Genomic DNA, 12,305 nt, shown 5'->3' on the forward strand with positions numbered 1-12,305 from the left:
TAATTAAGCCATACAAAATTATTAAAATATTATATTTCGAGTGGAAATATTTAAATATCTTATTTTCAAAACTTATCTCTATTTCACTCGATAAATTAAATTTAGCTCTTAATTACTAAAATTTATAAATCTTTTAAATCCCTCTTTCTTGATTTAAAATAAAAAATATATAACATTCAATTTTAACACCTCAAACCTCTCCGATCTCCTTTCGAATATTCGTTTGAAAATTTAAACTTAAGAAAACATTTTAAATTGCATAAATAAATATAATTACCTTTAAAATAATTTAACACATAGCATGCATTTACTAGATTATTAATTAAATATATATTAACAATTATACACGGGGTTTACGTGTATTGATTTTTGGGCACTACTTCACAACTCGTGTTATTTGAGATAATGTTTGTTCCTTATACATGCTTATCCTTGTTAGCCCCCCTTATATGTATCAACCCCTTGATCTGAAAAAACATCAGAACTCATTTTTTATTGCACTCATTGAATCATGATAAGAGTTCTAGTAGCATCGCCTCATGATTCCCAAGGTACCAGTGATAGTATCTGCAAGAACCAGTAGTTTATGTTTAGTGTACAATACGGTCCATCTGACTCATATATCTCGATCGAATTTGCAATCATTGGTTTATCAATGCTTGCATATGAATTCGATAACAATGTTATGCATATTTAAATAATCATAGTGACATCATATGTGGAACTAGGGAACTATTTTACCTTGAAACATATTCTTACTTTGACAATAGATTCTCGGCACTTTTAACTCACCAGATCATATATGATATGCACACTCGTAGGTGAGCATTGAATCCCAAACTACAATGAATCGGCTCCTACGTATGTCGAAAATACATCTAACATCGCCATCCGATGACCCTCACAGAGTCAGTAAACAAGTCAAAGTGCAATACTAATACGTAGAGTTTCTATGTTATCTCGAGTCGAACTGATGATGTACAACTATAACTACTTACTTATCCACACTCCATAAATGATAACCACTTCAAAAATTCAGTGGAGAATTGTTCAGTTACTCGTCATATGAGCACTCATCATGTATGATGGGACATTTCCATGTCCCTACAAATAAAACATGACATAACATATCAAATTTCAATCTCAAGCTTGAACAACATTTATCTTTATTTTAAGTGATTGAATCGACTAAAAACGAGTTTAAAATATACAGTAACTTTAAATGAGTTTCATGATCGACATAATTGTACGACATCATTGTACCATAGTATATTCAAAGTTTTCATCTATATAATTTGCATGTGTATAAAAATAAAACAAATGTCATAATATATTAAAACGTAAAATATTATTAAATAAAAAATCATTACATAAGAAACAATAAAGTTCAAAACACAAATTAATTTATTGAACACTTCTTCTAATATTTTGATCTTTGGTATTACAAATAGACAAAAACTACCTCTAATCTTACTTTCTAATTCCACGATAAAAAATGTACATTTCTAGTCATATTGACAATATAACAATTTATATAAACTTTTTACGATTAAATCAACTATTTTCTATATATTTCATATAAAATTCAAATCTTTCTCCTAAAATATATTTGTATTTGATTCGTAAAATAACCCATTATAGTTCAATTAGTCGAAATCTCGTATATTCAAATTACACATGATCCCGTCTAAACTTCTGAAATCTTTGCTTCAAAGAAAAAGGTTCAAACGGTGAATGTCACGAGGGAAACCAAAACTGTAACCAATCGAAACAGACAAAAATTATTGTACGAGAGAGTTCATCCAAAGAGCTGATTCTACCATAAGCCAATGAATTTCCACCATGCTCCGCCCACGCCGAGCCATATAACAAGATTCACAACGGAGATCAAGAATCCATAGCCCCACCATTTCGCGAGTGGCACATAGCCAGCTCCATAGAAGACGGGTGCTGATCCAATCCCGTAATGAGTAATGCCACCCATAAGATTTGAGAGGACAGAAAGGACAATGGCACCAAGATATGGCGGAGTACCCAATGCAGTTGCTACTGATAGAAATGCCGTAAACATGGCCCCAATGTGCGCAGCCCCGCTTGCAAAGAAATAGTGAGAATAGAAGTATAGGAGAATGAGAATACCGAACGATAGCTGCCATGAAAGGCCCAGGCCGCCAACAAACTGTAAATGAAGGAAAAAAATAGATAAGATACATCTTAGAAACAAATGAATAATATAAAGTAGAGGGCAAGAAGAAAAATAAATCTTAAACTAGGAGTTACATTAGGCCACTCATAAGAAAAGACAGAAAAAAAATCATAGCTTGTGTTAACAGTAAAATTAAAAATAATTAAACTTTACAAAAGCTCCATGCAAGGTTTTAAAATTGTGCTATACAGGTGGCCAAGTGGAATAGAAGGGCGATTGTTGCTCCCCATCTCTAATGTAAGATGTGGTGAAAAGTGAACAAACCTTAACTACGGTTTGGCTGAACCAGGAAATGAGTCCATATTTGTTTAGATATCCAGCCATTGCTATAAGTGCAGCAAACCACGTAAGGGTGTCCCAAGCAACTGATTCGGCCAGACACTCTTTCCATGTGACGACTCCGGTTATGAGGAGGACGGATAGTCCAAGAATTGCTGCAGTAACGGCATCTACATTCAGCTTGCTTCCAAAGACCCATAGTCCTACCTGATACATGGAAAATACGTAGTCATCAATTTGAATAAAATCAGGTAAATGAACGTCAGCAGTAATGTTGAGAATATTATTTTGGAATTGAAAAATGCCATCAAGATATAATTTTGTCCACATAATACTATCCACCGAAAAATGTGGAGGTATCGTCAAAGTCTGAAATCTGTAATGGGATGTGGCTTCGGAGGGAACCACATCCTGTTTCCTAAATTTTTGAGGCAATGTTGCTAATACAGACTCGGATATAGTTGTGAACAGATTAAGGTGAGGATAAGATAGCCGTGAAATGCAAGTGAATTGATGGATCAAGAAATGAGTAAATCAGACAATGAAATATCTTGATCTTAAGTAGCAGAAACTAAAATGGCTTCTAAAGTTAGAAATGAGTTTTTACTATCCAAATGCCAAATATTATCACGCGATTTTGAACAACAAGTATTGACCTTTTCGTTTCTCCAATTATTTTATCATTCTTCTGTATGCAGATATGGATTTGAGCCATTTAAATGCAATCATATAATTTATTTTAGTAAAAGTCAACCACAAAGGCACCACAACAATGTCTGCTTGAAAATTACGGGTGAAGTTCATTGCATAGAGTAAATATAATTAATTTGTTGAAAAGATCAGGATAAGAGACACGATTAAAGAAATGAAACATCAAATTTAACAGTGCCCCATAGCCATGGATAAAAGACAAACAATTCAAACAAGGGCCACATTTTGGATACTGTAAACAGAAAACAGCTTCGCATAAACAAGATTTACTCAGAAAAACTATAAAAACATTAAATGAATTTTGTGGCAACTAATGTGAGGGATCATAGAGGAAAGGGAAGTTTGAGAAAAAACATGTTATAACACGCTTATCTACTGAATGAAATTAATGATTAATTCAGTAACTTAAGAACATGGTAAGGAGTAAGCACTAGCACTATTCAAAAGATACAAGTCTTTCAGAGCTTTTACACCAAAAATTGAATCTTACCATATTTACTTTCCATCATGCAATAAACTCTAATGTTAAGAACAGACAATTGGTGAAAGCATATAAAGTTTCTCACGTTATCAAATATAATATGAAATTAGCTGAAAATATGCTAATGAAATCTTGGGTATTTTAATTTCCACATATTACTCTAACTCCCATTCAAAGAGCCAAAACCTTTGTAATTCTTGAATGACACTAAATAACACTCCCTAACAATTTACACATCCAATCAACAAAAGAGAGGTAAAACTTTCGCAGCCCAAATTCTAAATAACTAACCATGTAGACATAGTATTAGCAGCATAAATGAAACAAAAAGTAACTAAATGAAAATTTATAATCCAAGTTAGATTCTTAAGTTGCAATACCGTGAGTAGCAATGTTCCAGCCATGATTATCTCATTCTTAGTCATAGGCCCCATCTTCTCCAACCTCTCTTTAGCAAGCTTAGGCGCGTCAGGGCTACTCTTCACTGTAGGTGGATAGATCAAATACAAAACCATTGGCACCACAATCAACGAAACCAGTCCGGGCACTATAGCGGCTTTAGCCCAATCCATCCAACCAATGGACATATTAATAGTACTTGCTGTCAAGTTAGCAGCCAAAGGATTTGCGGCCATTGCTGTCAGAAACATAGATGACGAAATCACAGAAGTTTGGAAACATGTAAGCATTAGCCAAGATCCTAACTTGTTCTCAGTCCCATCACCAACATTACTACCACAAGCAACGCAAAGGGATTTCACCAAAGGCAAAAATATGCCACCGGCTCGAGCAGAGACCGAGGGAATAGCCGGGGCTAAAAGGGCTTCACTAAAAACTAAACTATAACCTAATCCTAAAGAAGAACTCCCAAACAAAGACACGAATTGGTAAGCAATCCTGTTACCCAATCCAGTCTTGATAAACCCGCGTGCAAAAAAGAAAGCCAATGCAATCAGCCAGGGAATGGGATCTCCGAAGGCTGAAAATGCAGCGGCAAAGGTAAGAGTTTTCGTCAGAACAGAAGCGCCGAGGCCCATTAAAGCTACGGCTCCCAAAGGCAGTGGCTGCGTTATGATACCAACTATAGTTGCCAAGAAAATGGAAAGCAATTGCCACGCGATTCTCGAAACCCCAGAAGGCGGCGGAAGGAACCAGATAATAACACCCGTAGCTATGGAAGCTATGAGTGGTTTAATGGCAGCACCCTGCCACGGTTGGGGAGCCGGCACTACCGGCACCGCGGAAGTGGAAGCGGACGGAGTTGAAACAATCGGATCACGTTTGATTAGGAATCTGGGATTTTTCTTAGCGAACTGGACGCGATCTTTCTGTCGAGGAAAACCACTAAGCGGGTTGCTCTTGGAATTGTCAGTGGAATTGGCGACAATTGATTTAAATCTAGTGGAGGGATAGACGGCTTTGGATTTTTGACATTTAGAGGAGGAGAGTGGGCGAAAGCAAAGGCTTAAGGATGTGGTGAGGGCCAAAGACGCCATCCTTTCACGGCGTTTAGCGGCAGCCTGGTGCTGGAGGTTGGAACTTCTTGCCTCCCTGCGTGTTCGTGATCAATTCTATGTTGGGGATAGGGGTGTGGGGTGGGGGTGTAAATGTGCAACAGAAGTGTTTTGAGCGTAAATCTGAACCGTCGGAATTGGATCGAATGGTGGGGAAACGGAATCGAAGTGGCCGGGTGGCAGTTGAACTAGTTTGTGCTCGAGAACTCCGCAAATAATTAGGACTAGGCAATTTGTGGGGAAATTAAGAGAACTAACAAGATTTTCGTGTATTAATTTTGTAGGTAAAAATTTGTGTGAAATGGTCGCACGGTTATATTTTGTGAGACGGATCTCTTATTTGGGTTATCTATGAAAAAGTATTACTTTCTATGCTAATGCCCCGTCTTGTGAATATCGGTAGATTTGCTTCGTCTCACAGATAAAGATTCGTGAGATCGTCTCACAATGAAAAGTAATACTCTTAGCATAAAAAGTAATATTTTTTTTATGAATGACTCAAATAAAAGATCCGTCTCACAAAATACGACTTTTGAGACCGTTTCATACAAGTTTTTGTCCTATTAATTTTCATTGTTATCAAACTAATATATGCTATAAAAACGTACGACTAATTTGTAAAAAAATTATTTTTAAAATTGTTTAATTTTTCGTGACATTATAATCACATCAATCAATAATAAGTCCAAGTGTTGTGAAGCTAATATCTTACAAAGCAAATAGTGTTATGTGGTAGAGAATGGAAGAATAATTTAAATTTCCTATTGATAAAGATTATTATAATATTACAGTACACGAAATACCCAAAACTGGTTAATAATCCTAATCACTTGAAACATGTAAGTCTCCATTTTGGACTTGTTCTCGAATGAAGTGGTGTTGGATAAATGAAGAGAAAAGGAAAGGAAAGGAAGAGTAGGGATGGCAATGGGTTGGGGCTGGGGTGGGGGCGGGTTTGTCATTACCATCCTCATCTCCGAATTCATCCCCACCCCCATCCACGCCCCGATCCCCGCTTTTTCAGGGTTCGGGGAATCCCCAAACCCGAAACTTCGGGGATCAACTTCTCATCTCCGTCCCCATAAGACGATGACGAATTCAGAGATTTTCTCAAACCAAAAGTTATTATTATCTATAATTATTAGAGATAATATTCATATTAATATCAATATCAATATTAATAATAATAAGATTATTAATATTTTAAAAAATAATATTATTATTATATTATTAATGTTAATAATATTATTATTTTATTATTGATATTATTTTCGGGGTGAGTTCGGGGATTTCGGGAATGGGGATAGTAATCTCATACCTCGCCCCTAAATACATCGGAGATTAAAAAAATCCCCATCCCCGAACCCAAACCCGAAAAAAAACGGGGATCCCCATCCCGTTTCGGGTTTTCCCCGCGGGGCCCCAAACCCGTGGGGAAAGTTGCCATCCCTAAGGAAGAGTGAGGAGTTGTAAAGTGAAGTGAGATGTCTTAAATGTGGCTTGTCCCACATTGAGAAAATAACCAAATGAAGTATCCCTAATAAGCTCCAATTTGAGATAAGGGTTTGGGCTCCAAGGGGTACTAAAAGTTTTTAGAAGGGGAAGACGCTAATAGGCTGTGTCTCGGTGAATTACACGCGCACGCTCGGCTCGGTTCGGCCTGGTGTTGTGCGGTCTTTGACCATATTAATCTTTTTGGATCAAATTTATTTGGAGAATAAATTTTTTCAGTCACTCTAGCCACAAGTTGATGCATTGGAAAGAGTTACGCGCGCGGGTGCACCACATCTCGCGCGGATGCGCGCCTATTGCTGAATTTCGGAGCCATCGACCAGAACAGGGCGCGCGGCTCGCGCGGCCGCCCGCGCTCTGCTGTGCGCGAACACAGAATAAGGCGCGCGGCTGCGCGCGCAAATAGAACGTGCGCTGCGCTGTTTCTGAAAACATGTGTGTCCCTTGGCAATCTTAGCATCTATTCTTTACGGCTTTTCCACCAAACAATGTGTTCTTTGACTAGAATTGTGACTCTTCAACGCATCCGATCTGGAAAGACGTGTTTCTTCTACGCATCAGATGATCATTTATAAATACTCCTCTCATCCATCATTCAAGGGTTCGAAATTTTCATGTCATCTAGTTGCATTTTATTCTCTTCCATACTTGAAAGTTCCTGCATAGTTTTGTTTGTTGATTTAGAGAATTTGAAGTGCTGCAAACTCTCGAATTGAAGTCGTTGTATCTTGGGGACGATTGTCTGCAACGTATAACACTTTATACGGGCAATTTCGTCTTGCGGAGAAAGGAAATTCCTTGCCCAGACTTGCTGTTAGTGTTGCTGTGTTTTGTTCCAGTTCAAGACATCCAGGGTAATCACAATCGCAAGACGAAAGTTTCGGTTTTATTATTCTAGATATGTCGACTACATCATTCGCTCCAGTTGCTGCTGCTCCCGCTCACGGCGAAAAGCCACCCAAATTTTTTGGTGCTGACTCCAAACGTTGGCATCAGAAAATGCTCTTCTATCTCACCACACTAAGCCTGTCTCGATTCTTCAAGGAGGACCCCCCTGTCATTTCTGCAGACGACACAGACACACAACGAAGATCTGCACTTGACGCTTGGAATCATAGTGACTTCATCTGCAGAAACTACATACTCAATGGACTTGATGATACAATTTACAGTGTCTATTGTTCCGTCAACACTGCCAAGGAACTTTGGGACTCTTTGGAGAAGAAATACAAAACAGAAGACGCGGGCATTAAGAAGTTTGTGGTTGGAAAATTCATAGACTTCAAAATGGTGGACGCAAAATCTGTAAAAAGCCAGGTACAAGAAATTCAAATTATTATTCATGACTTATTGGCAGAGGGGATGGATATCAATGAACCATTCCAAGTGGCGGCTATGATTGAGAAATTGCCACCTATGTGGAAAGATTTCAAGAACTACCTTAAGCACAAGCGCAAGGAGTTGAAACTTGAAGATCTGGTTGTGAGGCTTCGCATTGAGGAAGATAGCCGAACTTCTGAAGCCAAAACTCACAAAAGAGCGATGGAGGCCGAGGCTAAGTCAATCTAACAGAATCTAGCAACAGTCACAAGAGAAAGCGCCTTCTAAATGAGAAGAAACGAGGGCAGGATAAGAAGTTCAAAGGAACTTGCTACAACTGTGGCAAACCGAATCATATGGCCAATGACTGTCGTCTTCCAAAGAAAGACAACAAACAACAGAAACTAAAGCAAGCCAACATCATCCATGAAAGGCATGTACCAATAGATCTATCAGAACTTATTCTATCCGCATTTGTGTTTGAAACCAATTTGGTGGATAATCCAAGGGAATGGTAGATAGGTATCGGGTCCACTAGCCACATCTGTGCTGAAAAGGAAATGTTCTCATCCTACACTACTGTGAGTGATAGGAAATTGTTTATGGGAAACTCTACGACATCTGAGGTCGTAGGAATTGGCAAAGTGGTATTAAATATGACTTCCAGCAAAGAGATATCATTGAGGAATGTGCTGCATATGCGAGACATTCGAAAGATTTTGGTTTATGGATCCTTATTGAGCAAGGCCGGTTTTAAGCTTGTGTTTGAATCATACAAGTTTGTCCTGACTAAGAATGGTGTATTTATAGGCAAAGTGTACAAAGATAGTGGTCTCTTTAAAATGAATGTAATGAATGTTTCCCGCCATGAGACAAAGAATAAAGTTAAAAATTTTGTTTACTTGTTTGAAAGTTCTAATTTATGGCATGAAAGATTAAGACATGTTAACTTTAACACATTACAAAGACTTGCAAACTTAAATGTGCTACCGCCATTTAAAAGAAATCCACGAGATAAGTGTGAGATTTGTGTTGAAGCAAAGATGGCCAAAACTCCATTCCATTATGTGACAAGAAATACTAAACCACTTGAATTAATTCACATTGACGTATGTGATTCAAAACTTGTGCAAACTCGAGGTGAGAAAAAATATTTCATAACATTCATTGATGATTGCACAAGATATTGTTACGTCTATCTATTGAAAAGTAAAGATGAAGCTATAGAAGCTTTCAAAAATTATAAGAATGAGGTTGAGAATCAATTGAGTACAACAATCAAAATATTTCGAAGTGATAAAGGTGGAGAGTATGAAGCTCCATTTGAAGAATTTTGCACTAACTCTGGCATAATTCATCAAACTACGGCATCATACTCACCTCAATCAAATAGAGTTGCAGAACGTAAAAATAGTACTCTTAAGGAGATGATGAACATGTTGTTGATAAATTCTGGCTTACCTTAAAAACTATGGGGGGAAGCAATATTATCTGCAAACCACATTTTAAACAAAATACCACACAAAGGAAAAGATGAAACTCCATATGAATTATAGAAGGGTCGTAAACCATCTTACAAATGCCTAAAAAGTGTGGGGGTGTTTGGCTAAAGATGAAATACCCAAGTCAAAACAAGTTAAAATTGGATCCAAAACTATTGACTGCATTTTTATTGGATATGCATATAACAGTAGTACATATACGCTACGTTTGGTAGGTTTGATTATCGTAGGATTAGGGAAGGATTAAAATGTAATCAGTTGTTTGACTGGTTTTTTATTCAACCATTGATATCTTGCAGCCCGTGATTTAGTCACTGTAGCGGCGTGAAAAGAAGAGACACTAGTCTCAACTTTTTGGCAGTATAAACAATCCTGAAGTGAACAGGAGCACTTATTTGAGCGGTCCCTACCGAAAGTACCCTTTCCTCTCACCAACAAAAAAAGACCAAAGAATTGTATACACCCTTATCTCAACAACCAACAATACTGAACTCTTCTCCTCTCTCTTCAATGGCGTCCTCGCATTTTTTTTCAGGCTGCGAATCTGTTGAAGGGTGAAGTACATTTCTGTCTTCTGTAGCAGTTTTCTAAGCATCCGTGTGTGGAGGTAAATGTTGTATGGTTTTTTTGGGCGAAATACTTCATTCTCCCGCTTCTTTTTCGTGAAATGATTTTTATTGCTGCTGAATTTGCCTTTAATTTCTTTCGATCCGTGACCGTAAGGAAGCTTTTGCTATGCTACGGAAGTGATGTTGGGTTAGTTGTCAATTTCCCCCATAATTTTTGAAGCTACTTGTAGGGCATTTCGGTAGGAGACTGAAAAAAAGCATGTTGCTTTATTTTCGTAAGATTTCGTAAGTATGCTTTTTTTAATTAGAATTTAATTTTAAAATTTAAATTTTTAAACCAAAACTGTTTTTTGCACTTTTGTTCACTGGAACCAGGATAACGAATTTACGTATTGGGTATTTTGATTTTGGTTAACATCCATGTCCTCTAACCGGGTATCCATTATATCACATTTGTTAGTTTACAATGTTCCAGTCTTTTGTTAGTTAATCAGACTTAAATTTCCAGTTTTCTGTTGACTTTACTGATTACATGGAGCACGGTAGTAAACTTGTAATCCTTCTGCTGGTCTACCATATGTTCTGTCGATCTTTTGTGATGTTATGTCTCCTAATACGAGAGCATACACGAATTGTCTCAAATACCCGTCGTGTCCGTCGAAGAGAAGCTGCTTCGTACAGCATGATCGAAAGGGTCCATGCTCAATTGACCAATTTGCATAGGATTATTGAAGTTGGAGATATCCAATGTCTGACTAACTTAAGGATGCATCGTAGCGCATTCACAAGACTATGTTATTTGTTAACAAACGTAGGCGGGTTATCTGACTCAAGATACGTACGAGTCGAGGAGAAAGTGGCCATGTTCTTGTCTATATTGGCACATCATAAAAAGAATCGTGTAGCTGGGCATGATTACATACGTAGTGGACAGACAGTTAGTGCTCATTTTCATGATGTTCTTAAATCGTTGTTGAAGTTACATCCACTACTCCTTGTGAAGCCGTCTCCTGTCGATGATGATTGTAGCAGTGAAACATGGAGGTGTTTTAAGGTAATAGCTCATTTTCATTGTTACTTATCGACATATTGTTTCCTTAATCTTTCGTTCGATAATATAAAGGTTGTTTACACATTGCTTACAGGGTTGCCTCGGCGCATTGGATGGAACCCATGTCGGTGTACATGTACCTTGCAGAGAAAAAGCAAGATACAGAAATAGAAAAGTTACTATTGTTGTGAATGTGTTGGGTGTATGTGACCGCAATATGAATTTCATCTACGCTCTGACGGGCTGGGAGGGATCCGCGGCAGTTGCTCGAGTTTTAAGATATGCGCTAAGCAGGGATGATTCATTGAGAATGCCACGAGGTTTGATCTGAACTTCTGAACATTTGCTTTCTTCCTTCGTTATGTACCAATAATTGAAACAAATTACTCGCTTACAAAGATTGGTAAAACTCATAATTTTTTATGTTGATAAAACACAGGTTGTTATTATCTATGTGATAATGGATATGCAAATGTCGAGGGTTTCCTGACTCCGTATCGCCGTGTTAGGTATCATCGTGATGCTTGGGGCAATCGTGCTTGCGGGCCAGAAGATTACAAGGAGTTGTTCAATTGGAGACACTCTCAAGCTCGGAACGTAATTGAAAGAGCATTTGGTTTGTTGAAAAAAAGACGGGCCATCCTTCGAAGTCCTTCTATTTACCCCCCTAAAAGTTCAGAACCATATAATTTTGGCTTGCATTCTACTACACAATTTCATACGAGCTCAAATGGACGAAGATCCATTGGAAAATGTAGAAGAGTATGTTGGGAGCCCAGTTAATGACACACAAAATGATTACATCACCAGTTTGGAGTCTTCAGTTGGGTGGGATGCTTGGAGAGACGAGTTAGCAATGTCGATGTGGAACATGAACACTTAACTCGCTTGTATTTCATTTGAATTAGTTGATACTGTACTTTCAATTTCTTTGTATTGATTTCCACAATTTAATTTTCACAAGTTTGTGACATTATTTACAGTTGTGCATGCAATGTTTGCTTTTATACAAGTGTTCACTATCATTTTTGCCACTACAGTTTGCTTCAGTATTGCCATATGTCTCTACTTCATCACATACTATGACACAGTTGAATTACGTTGCTCATGTTTTTGTACACAGGAATATAAACAACTCAATCACCTCTACATGGATAGTG

The 12,305-nt window shown here is 37.7% G+C and overlaps 3 protein-coding genes across 3 annotated transcripts; 2 read left to right on the plus strand and 1 right to left on the minus strand.

The window, feature by feature from the left end:
* Nucleotides 1–1,686: 1,686 nt before the first annotated feature.
* LOC140831020 (dicarboxylate transporter 1, chloroplastic-like) lies at nt 1,687–5,384 on the minus strand. Its single transcript, XM_073194700.1, has 3 exons — nt 4,058–5,384; nt 2,471–2,692; nt 1,687–2,179 (listed from the first exon to the last, which is right to left on the minus strand). The coding sequence occupies exons 1-3, from the start codon at nt 5,171–5,173 to the stop codon at nt 1,817–1,819; spliced, it is 1,701 nt and encodes a 566-aa protein (XP_073050801.1). The 5' UTR covers nt 5,174–5,384; the 3' UTR covers nt 1,687–1,816.
* A 2,219-nt stretch (nt 5,385–7,603) lies between these two features.
* Nucleotides 7,604–8,272, plus strand: LOC140830247 (uncharacterized). Its single transcript, XM_073193528.1, has one exon. It carries the CDS (start codon nt 7,604–7,606, stop codon nt 8,270–8,272), a length of 669 nt encoding a protein of 222 aa, XP_073049629.1.
* Nucleotides 8,273–10,482: 2,210 nt separating this feature from the next.
* On the plus strand, nt 10,483–12,110 carry LOC140831021 (protein ANTAGONIST OF LIKE HETEROCHROMATIN PROTEIN 1-like). Its single transcript, XM_073194701.1, has 3 exons — nt 10,483–11,148; nt 11,240–11,465; nt 11,585–12,110. The coding sequence occupies exons 1-3, from the start codon at nt 10,627–10,629 to the stop codon at nt 11,926–11,928; spliced, it is 1,092 nt and encodes a 363-aa protein (XP_073050802.1). The 5' UTR covers nt 10,483–10,626; the 3' UTR covers nt 11,929–12,110.
* The last annotated feature ends 195 nt before the right edge of the window (nt 12,111–12,305 follow it).

This window comes from Primulina eburnea, chromosome 4 (genome assembly GCF_022965805.1).
Source record: "Primulina eburnea isolate SZY01 chromosome 4, ASM2296580v1, whole genome shotgun sequence".
NCBI lineage: Eukaryota > Viridiplantae > Streptophyta > Magnoliopsida > Lamiales > Gesneriaceae > Primulina > Primulina eburnea.

What these genes read in the sequence shown, in the direction of transcription:
- LOC140830247 (XM_073193528.1), top strand. Translation starts at nt 7,604, where the DNA reads ATGTCGACTACATCATTCGCTCCAGTTGCTGCTGCTCCCGCTCACGGC.
- LOC140831020 (XM_073194700.1), bottom strand. Translation starts at nt 5,173, where the DNA reads ATGGCGTCTTTGGCCCTCACCACATCCTTAAGCCTTTGCTTTCGCCCA. An exon ending in CTGGAACATTGCTACTCACG is followed by an intron (nt 2,693 to 4,057) that starts GTATTGCAACTT and finishes TCCATGTATCAG; the next exon opens with GTAGGACTATGGGTCTTTGG. An exon ending in TCAGCCAAACCGTAGTTAAG is followed by an intron (nt 2,180 to 2,470) that starts GTTTGTTCACTT and finishes CTTCATTTACAG; the next exon opens with TTTGTTGGCGGCCTGGGCCT.
- LOC140831021 (XM_073194701.1), top strand. Translation starts at nt 10,627, where the DNA reads ATGGAGCACGGTAGTAAACTTGTAATCCTTCTGCTGGTCTACCATATG. An exon ending in AAACATGGAGGTGTTTTAAG is followed by an intron (nt 11,149 to 11,239) that starts GTAATAGCTCAT and finishes CATTGCTTACAG; the next exon opens with GGTTGCCTCGGCGCATTGGA. An exon ending in TTCATTGAGAATGCCACGAG is followed by an intron (nt 11,466 to 11,584) that starts GTTTGATCTGAA and finishes GATAAAACACAG; the next exon opens with GTTGTTATTATCTATGTGAT.